This window comes from Malania oleifera, chromosome 3 (assembly GCF_029873635.1).
Source record: "Malania oleifera isolate guangnan ecotype guangnan chromosome 3, ASM2987363v1, whole genome shotgun sequence".
NCBI classification, from domain to species: domain Eukaryota; kingdom Viridiplantae; phylum Streptophyta; class Magnoliopsida; order Santalales; family Ximeniaceae; genus Malania; species Malania oleifera.
Window position 1 is genome coordinate 3696072 of NC_080419.1, and position 25453 is coordinate 3721524.

Genomic DNA, 25453 nt, shown 5'->3' on the forward strand with positions numbered 1-25453 from the left:
ACAAATCTTACAGCGTTGTAAACCCTGCACCATGAATATTAAATAATGTATAACAACAAGACAAACAAAACATATATATTAAACATTAAAGCAAACATTACAATCCTAAAACCTTACAATAACAACCCTAGAGTATATGTAAACATTATCATAAAAAAAACTTTGAAACTACTCCAACAATTAATAATCTCACACCCCAGATAAATATAAACAAGAAATAATGTGACTAATTCAACACCAATAAAAAAAGTTTAACTTAAATAATAACAATAAATCAAGCATACTGAACATATAAATAATAAAACATACTAAAAAAGAGTCAAAATATTATCTTATCAATACTTGACCCTAAATAATACAATACCAATTCAATATATATATACATATACACACACACATAATACAATAGCAAAGGATATATTTTTTTTAACTATCAATTGTTAAATAAATACACAATTACACAGAAATCTAGAATTTAAAACAAACAAAAAAATTCTGCAGTAAAAATGACTAATTAATATCACAGAAAAATAAAAAAATAATAATACACATGGGTATTTGTAATGAACTGTGTGTGAGGTGTGTGCGTTTCCTGTTCATGGTGCCGTGTGTGTGTGTGTATCGTGTTTGAGTGCAGGGACTTACAGAGGCGGCAAGGGGAGGCGAGGTGAGTTTGAGGGAGATTGGGGGAAGGGAGAGATGGAGAGAAGAGAGGTCTGGTGAGGGCGGAGAATCAGTGAGAAGAGAAGGGAAATTGGGCTGGCGAGCAGGGAGGAGCCGGGTTGTTTTTTTTTCTTCTTGCGCTCATCCCCCCCCCCGAGTGTCTTTTGGAGAGAAGTAAAAGGGTCCTTTTATAAAAAATTTTAGAAACCCTAACTCTCTCTTTTTTTCCTTTTTTGGTTTTTTTATTTTTTATTATATTTTTTTCTTTTATACCTTTATGGAAATAATATATATGAGCATAATTACTAATATGGTAATAATAATAATATAATAATAATAAATAAATAAATAAATAAATAATAGTGATAATAATAAATTACTTATAACAATATAGGAAAATAAATAATAATAATAAAATAATAGTAATAATAATAAATTACTTATATCAGTATAGGAAAATAAATAATAATAATAAATTACTTATATCAATATAGGAAAATAAATAATAATAATAAAATAATAGTAATAATAATAAATTACTTATATCAGTATAGGAAAATAAATAATAATAATAAATTACTTATATCAATATAGGAAAATAAATAATAATAATAAAATAATAGTAATAATAATACATTACTTATATCAATATAGGAAAATAATTAATAATAATAATAATAGTGAAAATAAAAATAATAAAAATAATATAAATAATAACAATAAAAATTATAGTAATAATAATGAAATAATAGTGATAATAAAATAATAATAAAAATAAGGTAATAATAATAATAATACAATGAGAAAAGAACCCTTGTTCTATTTGGTTAGGGCAAAAATAGGGTGTCTACAATATAGATATACAACACAAGCTTTTATAAGCTTTAAAACCATTTCTCAAGTTTATTCATTTCCAACACACATAATTACCTGCGAAATTCCTGAGAATAGGGAAGATTACCCGCCCATACAAGTAGCTTCCCTCTGCCCTAACACGTTATGCTGCTAGGAATGGCCACATTTGATACCTATCAGGGCACTCACCTTACTCAGTAAGCCCTCAGGCGGAGAGTTTCACTTTGCCTCAATTATTTATTTTATAAAACACACACTCTTTCATTTTTCCTAATCATTTATCATTTTAACTCATTACATATCTATGTATACGTAAATTCACATTTATGTACTTTACATAATACATTAGATCACATAATTCCAATTCTCAACACATCTACGATTTTCATATTGAGCATACCTCTCCAACGACATCAGTAGGAATTTCACAACACAATTTCCATATTGAGCATACCTCCCCAACGACATTAGTAGGAAATTCATACACACAACTTCCCTACTGAGCATACCTCCCCAACGATATCAGTAGGAACTTCACACACACACACACACACAATCTCCATACTAAGCATAGCTCCCCAACGGCATCGGTAGGAACTTCACACACACACACACACAATCTCCATACTGAGCATACCTCCCCAACGACATCAGTAGGAACTTCACACACACACACACAGTCTCTATACTGAGCATACCTTCCTAACGGCATTAGTAGGAACTTTACACACACACACAGTTTCCATACTGAGCATACCTCCCCAACGGCATCAGTAGCAATTTCACCACACAATTTCCATACTGAGCATACCTCCCCAACGACATCAGTAGGAAATGAATACCATCCACCCGCAATTATTGTGCGGTATTGGCATATCATCAATCATATTTCAGTATATATCAATTCAATTTAATATAAATATTCTAATCATTTTTTGTGCACATTTCATCATCTCATAATAATATATATCATATTTCACATATTTCCACATTTTCCAAAATACTAATATCAGTAATTTGTACAAACTCATTTTTCATGCAAATAATTTCTACTCACGTATAAATATCACATCAATCATTCTCATTTCAATATTTTCTCAGAAAATACACATCATTATATTTCACATTTTTCAACACATGTCATGTGGCACACAATTTTCATCTAATACTCATAATATGTTAATTTCACACTGCAAAGCATCACAATTTAATATTACTCAAATGCCACACAATTTATCTAATATTTATATCATAATAATTTTCAAGAAAAATACCATATATTTATTTTCACATATTAATTGACACAGTAATTCTAAAAATACTGTTATAATTTATTCCCCTTACCTGGCTTACTGAGAGGCTCGTTAGGACCCAAATCCTACGCCCTTGGCACCCGAAATTCAATTCCTACAATTTGCATTTTTCCCAGATTAATAAATTCATTTTCTCAAAATACTACCCATCTAACATTTCCTAGGCTCCATGTACTCCAAATTAACATTTAAACCAATATTTGACACCCCCACTTAATTTTTTAAATTTTACCTATGGGTCCTAAAATTACACCCGCGACGCTCACCCGAACCCTAAATTTTAAAAATTCCCCTTCAACTCGAGATGCTCAATATTTTAACATTTTTAAATTAATCCTAATTAATTAAAAATAAGCCCCTTAATAACCCATGTACCCCAAATTTGGGGTTTTGCCCACGACGACCCCACGAGAAATCCGTCCCGCTAGACTTGTAGAGAATCATCCCTAGATTCTCTTGGTGGTGCCCGTTCGTCAATCGAGCTTATAATTTGTGAGAAATTAAAGAAAAGGAGAAATTTTCCTACCCCAAGAGATACGTCTATGCTGCTCCTACCACCGATCCGCTCCGGTAGAAATGATGGCAGCGAAGAATGGAGTCTAGCGGTATCTTTCAATTCTCGATTGGGCAAGAATCCGCCGCGTAACTGAGGAGAAAGGGAGAGAGAATGAGAGGAGAGAGACAGAGAGAACCTAGGCTTTTGCGCATGAAATTTATTTTTTTCTTTCCTTCCTTCAGGAATGATCCCGAAGGAAGATGTTTATATATAATAATAATAATAATAATAAATTAATTAATTAATAATATATTTTTATTAATAAAAAAAATAAATTTTAATTATTTTTTTAAATTTTAATTAATTAATTAATTTTTTTTTTTAGGAATCACTCGACTAATCTTCTATATCCCATTTTTTGGTTATTACATCGGTTTTATTCAATTATGCAGTCACCCTTTTCATATGACCATACATATATGTGCATGTATGAGTATCCTAGGGTCATTTTAGGCCTTTTTCATTTTGAGGACAGTAAAAAAATCCGGTGTCGGTCGAAGGTCGACCGAAGGGTGTTCCCTGAGGTCCATGTATGGTCTTGAACTTATCCATTCTACCATGCACATAAGACATTAATTATTACAGACCATTTTCCTATCTTACTATTACAGACCGAAAATGATAAATAATAAATTACAACACAAAATGATCTTTATGGTCTTTGTCTTCATTAAGCTCATGTGCGTACACCATATGATACTTTCGATTGGTTCTACACACAAACTCATCACCCATTAAATACCAAAGTATATGTCATAATCAAAACGGGATATGACCTATAAGGTCAACAATCTCCCCCTTTTTGATGATGACAAATACTTGCCTACTTCTCTCCCTTTTGTCAACAACAAAAAAGGCCTAAATAAACATTTAAGTATATAGGAAAATAATCATCTATATACAAGATATGTTTGGAAAATTTTTTTAAAAAAAATTTGACAGCATGTCGTTTGAAAATATAACATTTTCCCAAAAATACTTGTATAGAAATGACCTGATTGAGTAATATATTTACAATATATCCATAACTGCTTCCTCAAATAGTCTAGTATTTTCAAAATATGAAATAGAAGTATAACTTTCAGTCACTCAAGAGATAGAATAGTTATGCATTTCATAGCATAAACAAATTCATAGAGTATAAAGTAATGACTAGTTTAGTAGTTAAGCACACAAACTATATAACTGGTTATTAAAATATTTAAATGACATGAAAAACGTAGTTAAACCAGAAATATCCTCAAACCATGACAAATAAAGCATTTCATAAGACCTGCAAAAAATTGGAATTTAAAAACATGCGGTATATAAAGAATAAGTTTGAGCATAAACACAGTCTAACTAGTTTTTGCAATAATGAAATACGATGAAATCTTTGAATAAAGTATAAACGTGAATGCTTTCAAAGATTTAAACTCAAGCAAAACTTTTTCCCAAAGAGAAATTTCAAATAATAAATCGATGAAGAATTATAGTTCTTGCTCTCAATAAGATATTAAAAATAAAAGGATATGAGAGAAGAAAAACTTTAAATATGATGATTGAATGCTCAAAAATTAAAGCTTGTTTTACCAAACCTCAATACCCAAGATGTTTGCAAAAGATATGAGTGAACGCCCTTTGATTTTGAAAATTAATGTAAAGAATGCTCAAGAATGTTTTTATGTGAAGAGTATTGGCAAAAAAGATGAAAAACTAGGTTTAGAGTTTGATATTTATAAGCATCTTCGCATATGAACGTATCCTGACCGTTGGATCATAAAAGAAATATTTTTGTTAATAAAAAATCTGCCCATTTAGCGCTGGAGTATCGTTCTGCCCGACGGACTCGTCGATAAGTGTTCAACCCTAGTTCGGCGACAAAACTAGGGGATTCGTCAACGAGACACTAATTGAAATTATTGCGGTCTCAGTATTTTCTCGTCGACAAGAACAGATCTTTTGGCAACGAGTGACCTTCATGCATTTGTCGACGAGACCAGGGGAACCATCGACGAGCTGTCTGTTATTCAGCCCGATCCAACCTAAGTCAATGTCATGAAAGATATGCATCTTAAGGTCAGTCTATATGTCATTTTTTAGCTTCCAACTATATCATGTAAGCATGCATATACAAACATAATTTAAAACAATATAACTGAAATAAGACTACGTTTTCACTCATTTGCTCTTAAATTCTCTATGGAATTTGCCAAGATATGTGAGCTTTATGTTCCTTACGACTTCTATTTTTCATTAGCCATGTGTGCATGTTTGAAGTATAAACTTGTTCAAGTACTAAACACACATATGAGATATTTGTGTTTTGTCATTATAAAAAATGGGATCTAACTCAAAAAGTCAATAAAAAAATTATGAATATCATGCTCTTACCCGATTAAGTAACACACATAAAAATAGTATAAACCGAATTCACCCTTAACTTTTATGAACGATCCAAACTTATAGGGTCCCACTCGAGCTCAAGACTAAAGGTCAATTAAACTCGATTTTAAAGTATGATGTAATATATATTTTTTCTTTAATATATTTTTGGGATAAAAGAGTTTGGAAAACAAGCAGAAATGGGCCCAAAGCTCCAAGCTTCCATGTTCCAACTTCCAGGAAACCACGGAGCCCATTTCTAGAAGGATGCCGGCAGTCCACCGCCCAAATTCAGGCCCAAAGCCCAACGTCTAATAGTGCTCTTCACAGGCTGTAAATACACGTGTCCTCTTCCTATTAAAATCCCAATCGCACCCTAACCCCCCCCCCGGTCCCTCCTTCACACCGTTAAGTTCAAAAAAGCTGTAATCCCAGTCCCCAAATCACATCATTTCATTTCTTTTCATTTTGGTGCTCATATCCCAGAGTCATCCACTGATTTCACCGTAATAGAATCGTTTGATTTTTCATCTGTAGATTTGAGTTTTCGCGGCTCTCTGCGATTTGATCTGTGTGTGCGTGTGTTTGTGTGTGTGTGTATGGCACATGCGTACCAAAACCAGAGTAGTGCTGCCTACGTCGTTGTTCCCCCCCGCCGGCTCGTCTACCCTGTCCCAGTGAACGCTCCGGTCGGTTTTTTTCCGGCACCGGCCAACGCGATAAACCCTAGCTTCGGACCAGCAGTGCCCCAGTTTCTTGTTCCTGTTGGATTCGCCTTGAATCGCTCCTTGTTGATTCAAATGGACGAGGAAAGGTCGCTTTCTCTGCTTCAGGTAGTTGACCTCGCTTTGATTTGTTAGTGAATATGTACGTGCTTTCGGCTTGTTCTAAGTTTGTGAATATCTTATTTTCGATCTTTGTAGTTCATGGTGGACGAAGGACTCGTGCCGTCTCCCGAAGAGGAACTGAAGAGAAAAAGTGTCATTGAAAAGCTCAAACAGGTTTTCGTCGATTTTTTGTTAATATTATTATTATTATTATTGTTATTATTTAATTTCATGTGGGTTTATTTTAGTTGGAATTGCTTGCTTAGGGTTTTGGAAGTTGGTCCTTACATTTAAAGACCAGAAAAAAAGGGCTTTGCTGGTGTTTGGCAGCTTGGAGTTTAAATTTTAGGTTTGGATTTGTGTGAATTTAAACAGTAGTAAGTGTTGAGTTTCTTTAAAAACCTGAAATCCATGCTCCCAACCACTGCTTTAGATTTGTGGAGTGGGGTTAGCTGATTGGTGAGAGCCCCTCCATGCAGGCCTTACTATACCCCCTAGTCCTCTGGTTGGATCACCTGTTCTGAACTGCTTTGTGCTCCCTTGTGACAAAACAAAGCTTTAAATTTGGCTGAAAGCCAGAAATCTAATGTAGAAATGTGAACAAAATAGTGCCTTGAGGACCCAAGCTTTGCAACTTGACATGTTAGTTCGTACTGAGTTTAATTATTTTTGTTGTGTTATTTCTGTAATCTGTGGGGTTTGTATTACTTTGCATCATGTAAATGTCAAGGCCTCCATAGTATAGCTGTAGAGGCTTGAGCACAAAACAACAATCATAATGAGATTTTGGTTTCTTTCGGTTTCTAGAATCAAATATGGTGGGAATAAAATATCTATTGCATAGGGATGTACTATTTTACAAAGGAAAAAACAGTACCATTTTACGGCAAATGAATATACAATTTTTTTTTGGTTTCAACTAGCATGGAGTAGACAAGAAATGACTATTCCTAGATCTTACCATGAGAATGTTTTTGCTAGTTTGTTCTATATTACTTGGAATTACAAGTTTTGAATTTTCGTGTGCCTAATAATGATAGTACCTTTTATTTCCTCCTGAGCCCTATAGTAAATTATTTTATTCCTGACCCATTCCATTTTGCAAAACCAATCATGATGGCATGTTTGGAAATCCAAGCCTTTGATTTTGACATGTGCATATGAGGTATGTGGAACATGTAGGATCTTCTTCCCCTTCTCTCTATGCTGCCTGCTTCCCTATGCTCTCAACCATGAATTTTGGCCTTTTAGGGTTGATGTGCTCATGAATAGGGGACATACACTTTTTATAAAATTGGTGCACCTATTATGGTGTCTTAGTGAACAAGGCACTACCTTTTCCCATCACTTAATGAGCTATTCCAGGCCTGTGTATATAAGGTAAATGGAATCTCAAAACCAAGAAATTAGGTCAAAATTCTAAAGATTAGAAGCCCACAATATTAAATCAGAAACTGTTACATTTTGGGTTTATACCATCACCTGTGGTTTGGTGGGTGACATGTTCTTTTCTGTTTTCTTTTTGTTGTTATTTTTGGCATCTATTGTATAGTTTATTGTACTTGCTCGTTTTTTCTGTCATTTGTATTTGGTTACTTGACTATGCATTTAAAGGTGATTTTCTTCTCAGACAAAAAAAATTTAGGCATGGACTGAAATCATGTACAGTCTGAATTTCTTAATATTTTCTTTGAGTGGAAAAAGCTTACAGTTTTGTTTGTGATCTAAAGAAATTGCTGTTCTGTGATGTTAAAAGCTCCAGTGCAGGAAAATTATCTAAGTTTATGCCCTATCACTATCCACCTGTCTTTAACACCTGGTGGTTTAAACTCCTAACCTCAAATGAGGCTTTCTTGGAAGCACACCTAATGCAGTTGTGCTCCATATCCTGTATTACACTTTATTTAATTGATCTACCTTTTTGAGTTTTGTCAATTGTCATTACAAGACCTAATGTTAAAACTAAATGGAACTTCTGCTGTGTGGACATTGTCCCTATTTAATGTTTGTGGCCAACATTGCCACTTGAAATACCTGCATGTAAATTTTTAATCAGCTGATGGAAGTGATTATTGTCCTTGAGGTGGTTACACGGTCACTGTGATTTGTCACTCTGTTTCTGTAGGATGTTAATCACACGAAATAGTGACATTTATATCATCTTGCAGATAGTGTTGGCATGGGTCAAGAGAGTTGCTTACCAACGTCGACTTCCAAAACAACAAATCGCAGCCACTTGTGCCACAATACTAACATATGGATCATATGGCCTTGGAGTAAGAGTTGTTCTGTTTGTTTCATTTTCCACCCTTCGTCTCTCTGCACTTGAATATGTTTTGAATTTCACTGTAGTTGATGCCATTGGTTCCAGATGTTTTTGACATTTAACCATTTCTATTGAAATTACTAAAGTTTGGGCTCCAAACTTGTTTAGGATCATCTATGATAATTATTTTCTATTCCATCATTGTGATAAGCTTTATTGTTCCATAATTGAAGCTTGTCTAATGCCTTTCTTTTTTCTAAGTGGAATTTGTGAATATATAGATTCATTGAGAAATTATTGTCTTTGTATGTCTGACTTAGTAGTAGGCAGTAATTAAACTTGAAGAAGGTAGCCTACATGTTTGCTTCCCCATTAACCAGTCACTGCTGCTTATCTGTTCCTCTTTACAACATGCTGATGTTTTTTATTTTATTTTATTTTATTAATTTTGTTGTTGCTTTGCATGTTGGAATCAGGTCCAAAAATGAAGTGTTATTTTGGATGCTTTAAGAAAATTAGAATTTGAGGACAGTCCAGTGTGTGGAAGTATCAATTTTTGGGTGCTCGCTTTAAGGAAATTGGGATTTGTGGATAGCCAGTAAAAAATTAATTTATGAGAAAAAGAAGATGGTTCCTCAACCCTCATAAGTAGAAACTGTTGCCCAGCCATCTTTGGTGGGTTTGTTTGAATATGCTCTTTGTAAGAAAGGCTCTGATGGTTCAGGGTGCAAGTTGGTATTTTGAATTGGAAATACATGTTTATTGCTTAGCTCCAACTGGGAGCATCTTAAAAGATAAGTAATTTTTTAGAAAAATGCTTTTTATAAGTATTTGTGTCAATAAGTAGTGTTTGGTTTACCCTTAAATAAGTACTTATTTCAAAAAGTACTTTTACCAAGTACTATTTTTTAAAGAAAAATGAGTATTTTCTGGAATATGTCTGTACTAAATGCAACTAAAGTGGTATGCTTGAAAGAAAATGTAAAATGATTCTTATTCATGAAAAGTGAGCTGGCTAGATACATGATTCAACATCGTAAATGCTTGTATTGAATACAGCATTGTGGTACATGAACCCTGAAATTCTTTGGCGTGGACTGTATAAATGTGAAAAGATAGAAGCCATGAAAAGGGGTCATACACATTCTTTTCATCTGATACCTCCATGGGTTTCCATTGAATCTTCTTGTAAGATAAATATTTGCATTTGTTTCGAAATTTTGAAGGCCTTATGTTTCTATTTTGTAGCTTATAAATTGTATTATTTGTTTGAATCTTTAAATATTTTTCGAAATTTTGGAGGTTTTCTACCTCTCATTTCTTTTTTCTATATTTTCAATGATTGTAATAGCAATGAATAAATCCTTGTCAACTAAGATCTGAATAGTATTGTTCAGGTTCATGGTTCGGAGTCAGATATTGATGCCTTGTGCATCGGCCCTTTCTTTGCTAGCATGGCAGTGAGTTTCTATATTTGTCTTTTTACCTCATTTCACTATTTGAGTTGGTTCCAGTATTATCTGAAGTTGAAAATTTTGTGATTCATGCAGGAGGATTTTTTTATTGTTCTGCGGAACATGCTTAAAAGCAGGTCAGAAGTCTCAGAGATCCATTGTGTGAAGGATGCAAAAGTTCCTCTTATGCGATTTAAGTTTGATGGGATCTCAATTGATCTTCCATATGCCCAGCTTCAAGCGCTATCTGTTCCTGAAGTGAGTGTATAACAAGTTTGGGGATTTTTCAGTTGAAACAATCTCACCAGCTTGCTGCTTACTATAGCTTACTGTGGAACGTTTATATGGAGATGTCACTTTTCAAATACTTTCATGCCTCAATAAATTTGAACAGTTCGCTGCATCATTTTAGTGTACAGTATTGTCGTTTAATATTGTTGTGGGCTAAGTTTGCTATTAATCTTTTGCTTTTCTTTTATTATATGTTCTTGACTTGAAGCATATGAAATGCAGAATGTGGACATACTCAATCCTTTCATTTTAAGGAATATTGATGAAACCAGTTGGAAAAGCTTGTCTGGAGTACGTGCTAATACGCAAATTCTTCAGCTTGTTCCAAACTTGGAGGTAGATGTTTTTCACTCTTGAAGATGACTTCTTTTTTATGCAGTCAATTTACGATCAGATAGCATTTTGGGTCTATCTGAAGCAGTTCTACCAGCGCTGTACATTTTGGTTCATGGAACAGAAATGAGATCACAGTATGGGAAATGCCCTGAAATGTGGAACATTAGGGCTATACTAGTATATATATACATACATTCATATATATATATATATATATATATATATATATATATATATATACACACATATGTATATTGATAAATAAAATGTGCAATGGAACTTGCATATTTTGGAGAGGATGTTTAAATGTTCTAAATCTAGAAGATATTTTCTTTTTTTGTGAAATTGATTAATAATGACTCAGAACAGAATTCTAATGCAATAAATGATAATTCTCACTTTAACTAATGTAAAATGCATTATGTGAAAAAATGTTGAATAAAACTTGCTAGATCTAGAGTTGTGTTACGAAAATGTACCACATTTTGGAATGTTTGTACTAATTTGTGGTTTTCTAAGGGTATCAAGCATTTTCTCTTAACTATGGTCTGAAGTTCTGTTGCTCTAATTACTTGTGTGGGATTCGTAATGTGTTTTGCCATTTTCTTTGCAATAAAAGCTGTGAAGAGCTTGACTATATTACTTTACACGTTCAACGTTATTACGGAATTTATTTGAAAAATGCCTATGTTGTCACTAGAAAATTATAGAATCCTATCTCTTATTTAGCCATTGAAAAGCACCATATTGTTATATGGCTTAAAGTAAGCCGCACCAGCACCTATTTCCCACCCCACCACCACCACCACCCCCCCCCCCCCCCCCCGGGCGGGTTGTATAAGGAGATAACACTGGGTGAGATGACTGCTTGTCGCTGGAGTGCAGTGAGTAATTTTATTGTGAATCTCATATGTTTGGTTAATTTCTTCCAGAATTTCCAATCAGTGCTGCGATGTGTTAAACTATGGGCGAAAAGGCGAGGAGTGTATGGTAATGTAAGGGCATGTGCTTCTCAGTTACTATTTAGTTTATGCTTTACATTTTTCTTCCGAGCTTCCTGTTGGCAATTTTATTAGTTTTCAAGTGATGATACTGTACTTATTCTTTTGCAGTTGTTTGGGTTCTTTGGAGGAGTGCATTTGGCAATTCTTGCTGCCTTTGTTTGTCAAAGCCATCCAGATGCGAGCATAAATGCCCTGATTTCGATATTCTTCAAGACGTTTGCCTTCTGGCCTTGGCCTACTCCTGTAAGGCTGCAAGATGGAATGCCTCCAACAATTGGGGATGCAGTTGAGACACGGTCATTAATGCCTATTCAGCTGCCATGTGGCCCCCATGAATATTGCCATTCTAATATAACAAGGAGCACATTCTACAGGATTAAGGCAGAGTTTCTCCGAGGGCATGCTTTGACTAGGGTATATATTTCATTGCTTAACAAACTCTTTAATATTTTATTGATGCAAATTATACAATGAATGCAGTGATCGTAAATGATGGACTTTTTAAATTTATGTGAATTGCAGGACCTGAGGCCAGATTTTGAGTGGAGCGGCGTATTTGAGCCTTTTCCATATTCAAAGAAGTATACTCAGTTTGTCAAAATTTACCTTTCAGCTTCTGGTCAGGATGACTTAGGAGACTGGGTAGGTTGGGTCAAGTCACGTTTTCGCTGTCTTCTTGTTAAGGCAAGTGGCTAGTTTTTAAGTTCTTCATTTTGATGCTATTTACAAATTTATGATATTTTGGTAAATTAAACTATGGTTTATATATGATTTTATGGTGGTGGTGTAGTGTCCTAGTATATGTATTTAATGTGAAAAATAAAGATTTTTCTTTAAAGAGAGAAAAGTGCAAATTGAGAAGCTGAAATTTGGTGATTTTCATTTGATGTTCAAATGGTGGTTGTAATGTAATTAGAGTAGTTTTAGAAAGGCCATTGTTGTTGCATAATGGTTGTAATGGGGGGGGTGGGGTTGTGCATGCGCTTATTGGATGGGATCTCCTGTTTCAGAATCATAGGCTGTTACTCTGCTAATGTCTCTGTAATGTTTCTTCCAGCTTGCTATTCGATTAGGGTGTTTAGGGTTTACTGCCATTGCACCCTCCAAGCTATTAGTAAATTGCTCCAGGGAGTTTTATTTTTTATTTTTTTGGAATTCACCTTACAATTTCAAGTACAAATTTGGACAGAATTTCTTGTCTGAATGACTAAATTTATCTCATTTTAGCTGTCATTTTGTTTTAAAGAACAAATTTGAGATCAAAGTGAGCGAAGGTGAAAAACGTATCTTTCTTGGTTGGTATCATATTTCCATGGAGTCTTTCTTTGATTTTTGGTCAACTAAAAGTTATATTTGCACCCCCTTTAAATGGCAAAGAACATGATTATAGCTAGTTTGGGCAAATCCTCGTCCCTGGTCTTTACTCTTGGTTCACATTCTAACATTTGTTTGCCGCAGCTTGAGGAGGTTCAGGGTATTTGTGACCCCAACCCTATGGAGTATGTCGATGCAGAGGTTGGAGAGCCAAATGTTGTGTTCTATTGGGGCTTGCAACCCGGAAAGACCTATCTCAGGGACATATGGCCTGTTGAGGAGGATTTCATGAGGAGCATCAACAACGGCTACCAAGGCCCTCCTGGAAGAATCAATCTATCCATCGTGCAAGCATCTCAGCTTCCAAAGAATGCTCAGTTTGACACGAAAGGAACAAAAGCATGCTGGAGGATTCATGATAACTACCAGAAAATGGTTCCGGTGTACTCCCAACATTTTCCGGGATACCTTGTCGGGTACATGGCAGCCGACGGAGAACCTGAGTTTCCGAGGTTGGGAGGTTAAAACCCCAAAACTGTTAAATCAGTGCTGAATTTGTATTTTTGATTCTCATTTCATCTTACTGGTTATTCTTTTTTTTTTTTTGTATTAATTTTTTGGGAGGGTAAAGGAAGAGGATGTATGAAAAAAATAGATGTGTGTTTGCACGGTGACACAACTGTACAAGTAAAAATTTTGAGCTTGTCATGATGAAATAGGATTATTTGAGACCTGTAAATTAACATTATACTGCCCCTTTTTTAATATAAATTTTTTGTAGCCATTGTTTTTGTTAATGTTCTGCTTGAGTATGGTCGGTTCAATTGAGTTGGAAATTATCTTCTGAATTGTCATTCTCTTCATTGGTTATGACTGTCTAGGGATAAGGGAAGGACCTCCTATTTTATTTTTTTTCCTTGTTCCATGTTTGGTGCACAGAAATGGAATGAAATTGAGAGGAATGAATCAAATTTATCATTTAATTTTTGTTCATGTTTTTTGGTTTAGAATTTCATTCCATTCTTTTCTCGTCCATTCCATTCTATTCTGTAAACAAAGCATAACATAAATGTATATTTTTTTTGAATTAAAGATTTTGCTTAAGCAAATAAAAAAAAAGAAATAAATTCATATTTTGTTACATTTTTTACTTGATAAAAAAAAAAAAATACTTTAAAAGAATTTCATAGGCAAGGTGATGAGTATTAAAAAAAATCAGCATAATTTGTTATAATTATTTTTTATCATTTATGGAAATTGTGCAAGCACACAATTTTTTGTTCTTTAATTTCAATTTTGATACTGTGAATTACAAGTTGCTATCTGTGCTCGCTCTTTCCTTCTCGACTTAATTTAAATTTTTCTAAAAAAATTTGATTGAATGAATTAAATTCAAAATTACATTTAAAGATCAACACTTAATTTTTTATTTTTCTAGTTTCAGCATGCACTTTTTTTTTTTTTTCATAAAAACGTCCTACACTTTGTCCTCGTCGGAAGCAAATAGATGTGTGTGCGGAATAATTTATGCTAACCCTAAATATCACTTTTCTTTATAGTTAGCCTAAGACTAAAAAGTTAATTTTGTTTTTTTCATTTTAAAAATTAATTTTTTTTTAAAAAAAAACTAGTTAATTGTCAACCTCTACAGCTGCTTCTAATGCTAGAAGCCTTAAATTGTACCCACCAACTTTTTTAATAATTGAAAATTCAAAAGCATAGACTCACAAAGCATGTGTACCATAAAAATTAAAATAAAAGTACACGCAGATAGTCATTTACCAGATCAATATTTCATTTCAGAAATCAACCAAATTAAAATAAATACTTAAATTTAAGTCTCAAAGTTAAATTTGATATTTGGTGGGAAGGTAACAAAGTTATTGATCTTGATTTGCACTAACATGTCTGGATAGACATTTTTATAATCAATTTTTCGTCTTAGATTATTTTTCAGGTTTTTGCCCTCTGCTCAACCAATAAAAAAGGAAAAATAAATAAAAATATATCGTCCTTGCATCGTATCTTGAATATGTTCATATAGTTCATAATAATAATTTTTTTAAAAAAAGGAATACTACATCTGTTTCACCCTAAGGAAAAAAAAATTATCATTACAAGGAAAAAACATTTAAGGTAGATGCATTTTAAGTTGTTCCACCTGTTTTTGGATGAAATTTAAAATATAATGAAATTTTTTTTGCCCATTTTTGTCAAGAATGGTTAGACTTTTGTTAAATCGTCATTCGATCGTGAGTTCCTGAAATGAATTAAAAAATAATAGCTTGGAGAACCAGAGGTGTAATTTAACCCTTCAAAATTTTGTTCCAAATTTTGTTCATGTTTTTTTTAATAAAGAAAAAAAAATCCATGTTAGAGGATTTTTTATTACGAAAGAAAAATTTTCACAACATACAAGAGAAAAAGTTTTCATATTAAAGTGTGTCTTCTGCTTTTTGGGACACACAGAAAAGCCCTCTTCTTTCTTTGTGGTCATTTTTATTTTTATCTCCTTTATCACTTCTCATGTATAAGAAGGAAAAGAGCTTGCACTCACATTTTCAGTTCCTTTTTGTGCTTGGCAAAAAGGAGTAAGGGAAGAAAGAAGATTACTTCATTTATTTTTTCTATTTTCCCATTACTAAATGATTTTCTAGTGCCTTGTTTGGATGTGCTTGTGTTGCATGATAACACTTTCAGCTGCCGATAATGACATATATACATATGTATATGATAGTTGGGAGGTGTGTTCACCAACCTCCCCTGTTCTTCAATCGATTTTCACTTAATATGATTAATACAAAAAGATTGTGCTACACTTCTCGACATTATAAATTCAAAACTGTGACCTCGCCTCTCTCTCTCTCTCTCTCTCTCTCTCTCTCTCTCTCTCTCTCTCTCATTAAGTCCCTAAAGCATTCATAATTAGATTTCTTGAGGCAAAAGGATGGACTGCAAACTTCCCTACCTGTTGAGCCAATTCGGGTTATGAATGATTAGTGTGGATTCAATCCTTCTGAATGATTAACGGTGATTACTCATGCAGAAAAGTAGAGATTCTTGTCAATATACACACACAAACATAAAATTTTATTGAGCTTAAAAAGCTTAAACTTATTTAAATCTATGATTTTTTTTTTTTGTTTTTCATGTTAAATCCAACTTCAAAATTTCAAAGACTTTTTAGTCCCACATTGGAATGTTAGGATAACTTCACTCTCTTGTAAAACTATATATACATCTCAAAGTTGTAAGTTAAGTACACCAAGTGATATTCACTTCCCCTTGTATAGTTCTCTCTTTTTACTTTTTCTTGGTACTAGAGCAAAGTTGGGTTCCTTGTTTAAGGTCCAATTTCTCAATTGAACCATATACTCTGCACTCAACACGTATGTGGAACTTGTGCATCATAAAACTTTATTGGTAGTAGGTGGAGTCGTATACTCTGTACTTGCCACTTTTAGTGGATCTTGTACATTAGAAAACTTAGTCTAATATTTTCCTAGTGCCTTTCGGCGGGTTTTCCAGCGACTTCGGCAATTTTTCTAGTTACTTACTCGGTGAATTTGGCGAATTCCAGCGTGATTTTTCCGGTGACTTTCCCGGTGCCTTCGGAGACTTTCTCGGTGCCTTTCGGCATCTTTTTTGGTGACTTCGTCGACTTTTGAAGGCTTTCTATGCTTTGCTGCATTGGTACTTTTGCAGCCTATTCCTCTTCTTTACAATAGCTACCAAGGACAGTGACATACCTACCAAGGACAGTATATCCACCTTTTCTTCTCTGAACCTTCCACGCCATGACTTATCTCTCGCTCAGACTGCTCCTATTCAGAAGGTCATCAACATTCTTTTGAATCGCGGCAACTTTCATGCCTAGTCATAGTCCCTTCGCTTATATCTTGGGGGCCGTGGCAAGGCTGAGTGGTTGTTAGGATTGGAGTTTCGCCCTGCTAATACTGATTCAGCTCACCGACAACGGTCCATTGACAACTGTGTCCTCCTGGGTTGGATATTTACTTCTATGGAAGACCGCCTTTACAGGATGTTCATGTTTCACAATACTGTTCATAGCCTTTGGTCTGCCTTGACCAAAATTTTTGCTCACATAAGGTGTGAGGCTTGGAATTTTTACCTTTATTGGGAGACCCATCAGGCAACCCAGGCTTTTTTTAGTTTATCTATGACTGACGTCTTCAACTATCTCCAGTCTCGGTGGGAGGAGCTCGCCCAGTATGAGCCTCTTTCTAAGTTTCCTACCGAGGCAACAACTATTGAGGCATATCCAGGGAGAAGACGTCCTTTTTTACGGCGAGCATCACTAGAAGAAGCAAATCCAAGGAGAAGACGTCATCGCCGATCATCACCATTAATCATTGCAAATGCCTTGTACTAAGAGGGTACCGGGGATGTGTTCAAAATCTAAGTCTGGAGTGATTCGAACTCAGATTTTAAACCCATCAAGAACTGATAGGTATGCCGACAATCCTGACACTTTGGCTCAATAGCTGCTACCACGGTACGAAACTCAAAAAGAGGCTCATACTAGCGAGCTCCTCCTACCAAGACTAGAGATGGTCGAAGAAGTTAGTCACAAATAAACCCAAAGAAGCCTAGGTCGCCTGGTGGAGCTCCCGATAAAGCTAAAAAATCCAAGCCTCACACCTTGTGTGGGCGAACATTTTGGTCAAGGCAGACCAATGGCTATGAACACTATCATGAAACATGAACATCCTGTAGAGGCAATCTTCCATAGAAGCAAATATCCAACCCAGGATGACACAGTTGTCAATGGACCACTGTGTGTGAGTCGAATCAGTATTAGCAGGGTGAAACTCCAATCCTAACAACCACTCAGCCTTACCACGACCCCCAAGATATAAACAAAGGGACTATGACCACACATGAAAGTTGCCGCCATTCAAAAGAATGCTAGTGACCTAAACAAGAGCAGTTTGAGCTAGAGATAAGTCAGGGCATGGAAGGTTTAGAGAAGAAGTGGTGGATTTACTGTCCTTGGTAGCCATTGTAAAGAAAAGGAATATGCAGCAAAAGTACCAACGCAACAAAGCAAAGAAAGTCGTTGGAAAAGACGCCGGAAGGCACCGGTAAAGGCGTTGGAAGTCACCGAAAAAAGGATGCCGGAAGATGCCGGAGTCACCGGGAAATTCGACGGAAAAATTGCGGGAGTCGCCAGAAAAGCCGACGAAAGGCATCGGGAAAGTCGCTGGAAGTTGCTGGAAGTTGTCATAGTCACCAGGAAAGGCACCGAAAAAATTGCTGAAGTCACCAGAAGGCATCAGGAAATTAGTAGTTTGAGTTTTCTAATGTACAAGATCCACTAAAAGTGGCAAGTACAGAGCATACGACTCAACTTACTACCAATAAAACTTTCTGATGCACAAGTTTCACTACATGACGAGTGCAGAGCATACGACTCAATTGAGAACCCAACCTTACTCTGATACCAAGAAGAAAGTAAAAGAGAGAGAACTATACAAGAAGAAGTGAATATCACTTGATGTACTTAGGTTACAACTTTGAGATGTATATATAACTATACAAGAGAGTGAAGTTATCTTAACATTCCTGAGACTAAAAAGTATATACTATGTTCAATATTTACTTTCTTCTCTTAAAATTTGAGTTTGTGTAAATCTAAATAAAATATAGTTATAACAAACTCTAAATCCAAAATACAAATGGGTTTAATTCAAGACCTCAAATTCGTGTCCCCAACAACAATCTATGAATTAAACATCAATGTCCAAACGGGCTCTAGCCATGAAAATTCTGTAATGTATGATACTGATATTCTTCTGGCCCTCTGCCCAAACCTAATGACAGGGAGAAAACAGAAAAAAATAAACAAAAAAAAAAAACACATACAAGAAACTATTTTATTAAATATTAGGGGATTAACCTGCAAGAATAGATAAATATTTAGTTGTCCCAGATCACAAAAGCCCAGGGCATTCATAATTAGATTTCTTGAGGAAAAAGGGCGGATAGCAAACTTCACTACCTGTTGAGCCAATTCCAGTTATGAAATCAAGAGGAATCGAGGAGGTGATGGAGGGAATATTAATGGCTTTTCATCATTGGCCTATAGCTACAAAAGGATCAAATTCAGAATGTACACCGACCTCCATAGCCAAGCGCAATGATGGAGGAAACTTCCATCTACAATCACAATATCAAATATATTAAAACTCCATTGACAGTTATTGCAAAACATCAATCAAAGAAGCCCAAATCTAAAACTAAAAAAATAAAAAAGTGTAGCCATTTATAACAACTAATAAGAGGGTATACCTAGGTTATATATAGCACTAATGCTCAAAAGATTAAATCCCACCAAGAGCTAATGCCCTGTAAGAAGCCCAAATGTGAAACAAAGAAAGAGGGGGGAGGGGGGACGGGGAAGTGTAGGGAAATTAGTACGAAATTCCCAAAAACTTTTGAGAAACAAAATAGAGAAAAAACGTGCGCCCAAAAATAATAATAATAATCACACACACAAGACAGTATTTACATGATTCGGTAATTTGCCTACGTCCACAGAGTCGCTGTAATAACCCAAGAAAAAAATAATAATAATAATAATAGTTACTATTAAAAAAGAAAGTGTTTCTTTGTTAGGATCCTTGATTCCATGTTTGATGCCTAAGAAAGACCTTGTCTAAGCGAGTGCTCAGAAACCATTGCGGTTCAGTCGCTCCCTGGAGGTCGGCCTGGTCAAAATGGAATTTCATAGGATAGAACAAAGTAGACACTGTTTATATACGTAAATATGTATATAAAATAATGTTTTGACTGACATAATTTGTAGAAATATATGATAAAATAATAATAATATAAGTATCATATACGGGTCCCACAAGACTGTGTGGGGCCCACATGAGTCCCAAAGCCGTGTGGAGGTTTACACGAGTCTCGAAACTGTGTAGGGCTCATAAAATCGTATGAGGATTATTGGAGTTACGTAGGATCCGTTTGGGTCTCGAAGTGGTGTGGGGCCCACATGAGTTTTCAAAATTCAAATTTAATTTTTATTCAAAAATAAATAAATACTAAAAATGGTTCAAAATTAATAACAATGATAATAATAATGATAATAATGATTAAGAAAAATAATAAAATAATAAAATAATTAATTAACTAATTGATTAATTAATTAGGTAAGTGATTAATTAAAAATTTATTTAATGGGAATGGTGGCAAGCACTCCTACATGGTCTCCATCCCCATCCCATACTCAACTTATACCTTGCCCATCCCTTGCCTATTCTTTAATTTTTAAAAATTATAATTTCACCCATCTCCCCACACTTTTATAAATTTCATTTCTTCCCCAAAATTTTCCTATAAATAGGGAGCTCTCAACCTTCATTTTTCACAACAATTTTCCAAGGAAGAGAAGAATTAGTGAGTGAAAGAAATTGTGGTGGAGAGAGAATTTTTGAGTAAGTTCTCAATCACCCACTTTTTCCGATCTCATTTCTTAGAGATAGTTACAGTGTTCGTAAGGAAGAATGTAAGTAAATTTTGATTATATTAGTTTTTTTTTATTTAAAATTTATACCCGAGTTTATTTTATAAGTAAATTTCAATTATATTAATTAGTTCTACAAAATTTCCATGAGTTTATTTTTATGCATATTTAATTATACTAGTTCTATCTTTAATAGACTTGCATCTATTTTGGGGTTAAGAAATGTTCTAATCCCCTCGGGTAAATTTTCAGTATTTCTTTCTATTCAAAAATAAAATTATATATATTTTTAACACAAAATTGCATAAATTATAATAAGATGATTTTAAAACCCCTTATGGCAACGAAAGTTCAAAATTACAGATGTTCGGTACCACAGCTTAAAGTTTATACGGATCAGAGTGCACCCACATTGTTTACAGAGTGGTTATTTATGTTAGTGGATTTCTCCTGAGTGCACACCTAGTTTTGGACCAGGACTTAATAAGGAAAATCTCACTTAAAGTTTACGTACGTTGATTTAGTTTGGTCGGCCAGCCAATTAAGTCCAATCTTCAGACCGCACAACCCAGTTATGGGGGTAAACATGACTTACGGCAAACAGGCCTAAGGGTGGTTTTTATAATATATGTTTATACATATTTAATTACATGTACAAAGTTATTGATGATTTGAAGAAAAAGTGTAAGTTTACGTGAAAAAGATCATTCTGGTGCTTAAATGACGATCTAAGAAAAACGTATAAGGAAAAGTATATGTATGTTTATCATTAAATATTTTTAGAGTTTTAAAGTTAAAAGTTCAATTTCGCAGTTATAGTATATGATTATAAAAATTTACTGTTGAAATTGATGACAAAAGTTTTATGCAGAAATTTTTAAAGTTATATTTATTCTAAAAGCAGTCTTGAAGTTATAGTATTAAATATTGTTTTACGAAATTCTTTAAAAGCTCATTTTGGCCACACACTAATAATAATCTTATTTACTTACTGAGCGTCGTCTCACCCCAATCATATTTTATTTCAGATAACTCTGAAGGACATGTCGGAAATCAGGCTTAGCAAGCACGCGGGTGGGGATTAAAAAAAATAAAGATTGATTAGAAATATTAGTATGGTTTCAGATATTTATGTTTGTGTAATTTTTCTTCTTTTGAAATAAATGATTGTAATATGGATAATTAACGCTCTGGTTTAATAATAATTGAGTTTATTTGCTTCCGCTGTAAATCAATAGTAAAAAGTTAATATCCCAGACTCTTCGGGGTCGGGGTGTTACAGTTGCAGAGATTTCATAGAGTGTAGCAGTACAATTTTTCTTCTCTCTCAAAAACTGTATCAAAAAACCCTAATCACCAAAACAACGGTTTCTATATATATATATCCTGCGCACAGGATTTACAACGGGTTACAAAACGGGCCACAAAACCCCCAAGGGGCTTGTCCCTGAGCGCTACAGCTTGGGCCTATTGGCCCAAGTCTCCGCTCCATCGACTAAGCCTCAGTAAAAAAAATCTACCATTAAAAAATCACGCAACATTATTTCGGGTCGGGTCATCATCCGGATCAAACATCACTAGACTCCGCAAAACCTAACAAGAAGAATAGAGCAGCCATTTATAAAACCAAATCCCTGAAAAGATTGGGCACTCTCGAGAGACCTAAAGTGCATTTACAAGGCATGAAGGGATACAAAGATATCAAATAGAAAATAGATACAGCAGGCATAGAATCTGCTAGTGAATTTCCAAAAACAAGTACCAACTCATTTATTCCATAAAGCTAAAAGCAGACTGTTATTTATTTATTTATTTATTTTGCTTTTCAGTTTTCCTCAACATACATCCTTCTTTTAATCTCTCTTTCTTTGAATAGCCCAAGGGCATCTGTGGAAGAATCTTCTACCCACAATCACAAGATCAAGTAGATAAGAATTCCAACAATGGTTAATGACCAAAAATCAATGAGAGAAGCCCAATGTGAAACTAAAGAAAAGAAAATAGAGCTTCCATTATTTAAATTCGTTTGAAGGGGAGCTTATGCGCAATGGTTGCCGCCATGTGACTTGGGGATCACAAGTTCGAGGTGTGGAAACAACCTCTTGTAAAAACCCATTGTGGTTCGCCCCTTCCCCAAACCCCGCACACTAGGAGTTTTGTGCCAAACAAGTATCAGCTGCATTTATTCATTAATTTTTGAATAAAATGAGCAGAGACAACTATGGAAAATAGCATCGGTGTGCTTATTGAATGTGAAAATGCATCTTGGATCTGATGGGCAGTTTGGTTGTACAATATATCAAATTGCAGCACTTAAAAGAAATAAAGAATCTGAATTAAGGACTTCCAGTTCCAATGCTTATAAATAGGACTCCCACATTCCAAAATAATCTCACCCTCACATTCTTTTTCTTCTACTTCACATAACCAAGAGACTTGTTTTGGACTGTGGTTGGAAGTCTACAGAAATGGAGACTCTTGCTGTCATTATCATGCTAATCTTTAAGGGGGCTGCCCAAGGCGGTGTAGGATTGCCAATCAACGTGACTGTGGCCCAAGATGGATCCGGTAATTATACCAAGATTTCAGATGCTGTGTCCGCAGCACCAGAACACAGTAGACATCAATACAACATAAATATCAAAGCAGGAATTTACTCCGAGTACATTGAGATTGGGAGCAAGAAAACAAATTTGGCATTCATTGGAGACGGTATGGAGAAAACAGTCATCACTGGCAACAGGAGCTATGGCAAAGGCTGGAAAACTTTTTGGTCTGCAACTGTAGGTATGTTTGGTTCTTTTTATAAAGTCTAAACAGCATCTCTTTGTGCACAAACAACCATTAAGCAATGAGATGACTAGCTTGTTCCATTAAGTCTTTAATAGTTCAAACTTCAAAATATCGATGTTGACTCTCATTTTTATTTTCCATTAGCCATAAATGGACACAACTGCTCAGCAGAAAAAATAACAATAATAAATTCTGCTGGTCCAAACTATCGTCAAGCCGTTGCATTAAGAAGCAGTTCAAATTTCTCCACCTTCTACAAGTGTGTTTTCCAAGGTTATCAGGACACGCTCTACGTGCACCAAGGCATTCAGTTCTACAGAGATTGTGAGATATATGGAACTGTAGACTTTGTTTTTGGGAATGCAAGAGTTGTCATCCAACACAGTTACTTTTTGGGAATGCAAGAGTTGTCATCCAACACAGTTACATATATGTTCATGAACCAACTGCTAACAATTCAAATATAATTACCGCCCAAGGGAGGAAATCGCAGAAGGACAGTACTGGCATCTCTATTCATAACTGTACAATGAGGGCAGCCAAGGACTTCAACTCAAGTTCTAGAGCAAAAGCTTACCTTGGTAGACCATGGGATAAGTATTCAAGAACAATAATAATGCAGTCTTATCTAGATGGTTTGATAGATCCAAGTGGCTGGCTTCCATGGAAAAATAATTTTTCCACTCTCAACTTTACATAATACGGAGAATATGATAATTCGGGTCCTGGAGCTAACCCAACTAACAGGCTTAAGCGGGAAGTTATAAATAGCTCTTCCGAAGCCAACAGTTTCACAGTGAGAAGATTTATTGATGGAGATGCATGGTTACATTCAAGGGGCATTCCATATGATCTAGATCTAATATAGGTGATAACTGATAGCCAACTTCAAGTATGTAAGCCTTATTTTGGAAATATATATATTCGCATAAGCAATTAGCAATGTCATCTTTATTTTGGTTTGATTGTTTTGACCAGTTGAGTAAGGCATTATTTATCTTGATTGCTAAAGTTTCTGCTCTTCTGAGCATCCTCTCAACAATGGATGTATGATTTTTTCCTTTTTTTCAGAACGGCATTTGCGTAGAATTGGTAGATTAACCCTCGGATCTTTTAACAATGCTTCCTTGTAATTGCCAGCCGCAGCCCGGAAAGCCTAGCAATGAAAATCTAATGCTTAAAATGTTCATTCTAACACTCCATGACGGAAGATGCACACATTAGCTAGGGATCAAGCTCGACTAACAACCGTCAATGTGTTTGCATGGTTTTGCATCGAGACTATGTTCAAAGAAAGATTAATCTGGTTAGCTTGATTGTGTGGTCAAGTCAAAAGCAATTGAACTGTCTTCCACAGCACAAAAATTTGTTGCATAATTCAAGAGGACGGTTAACCAATTTCTTCCAGCATTACTTGTATGATCGCAAAGACTAATACTGATGATGCAAGAACCACTCCTTCCCAGCACAGTTGCTTGCTTATTAAAACCACATGAAGTTATTGAAATTTCCATTGAAACCCCACTTTCCACCACCCTTGAATTGGGTTTTGGAGGCTTAGGCAAGAAACATTGCAATATATATATATATTGCAAAAGTAGGATTGGTAGGATGGTAAGTAGGATTGAGATCCTAAGATCCTATGGTTCCAGATGAGATCCTACAGGAATCTTACTTTATCAAGATTCTATTTATAATCCGGATCGATTAGGCCAATATGAATCGTAGGATCATAGAATTGCACAATACGGATCAGGATTTTGATAACCATGGTCGAACCCAGTTATAGGAATCAATAGCCCAACCAATGCCTTCCTGTACAAGCACTTGATGTGGATTATTCACATTTAACCAAACAATTGGAATGCATGACCAAGTGTAATTCTTCAAACCAATAATCTAGTTGAAACCCATCATCTAATTCA

At 34.9% G+C, this 25453-nt stretch overlaps 2 protein-coding genes across 2 annotated transcripts; both read left to right on the forward strand.

Annotated features, from left to right (window-relative positions):
* Positions 1-6115: 6115 nt before the first annotated feature.
* Positions 6116-14027, forward strand: LOC131152071 (nuclear poly(A) polymerase 3). Its single transcript, XM_058103675.1, has 10 exons — positions 6116-6584; positions 6675-6752; positions 8747-8854; positions 10242-10304; positions 10395-10556; positions 10812-10925; positions 11858-11920; positions 12038-12343; positions 12452-12613; positions 13388-14027. The coding sequence occupies exons 1-10, from the start codon at positions 6351-6353 to the stop codon at positions 13766-13768; spliced, it is 1671 nt and encodes a 556-aa protein (XP_057959658.1). The 5' UTR covers positions 6116-6350; the 3' UTR covers positions 13769-14027.
* Positions 14028-23203: 9176 nt separating this feature from the next.
* On the forward strand, positions 23204-23995 carry LOC131150419 (pectinesterase/pectinesterase inhibitor PPE8B-like). Its single transcript, XM_058101122.1, has 2 exons — positions 23204-23522; positions 23673-23995. The coding sequence occupies exons 1-2, from the start codon at positions 23204-23206 to the stop codon at positions 23993-23995; spliced, it is 642 nt and encodes a 213-aa protein (XP_057957105.1).
* Positions 23996-25453: the final 1458 nt, after the last annotated feature.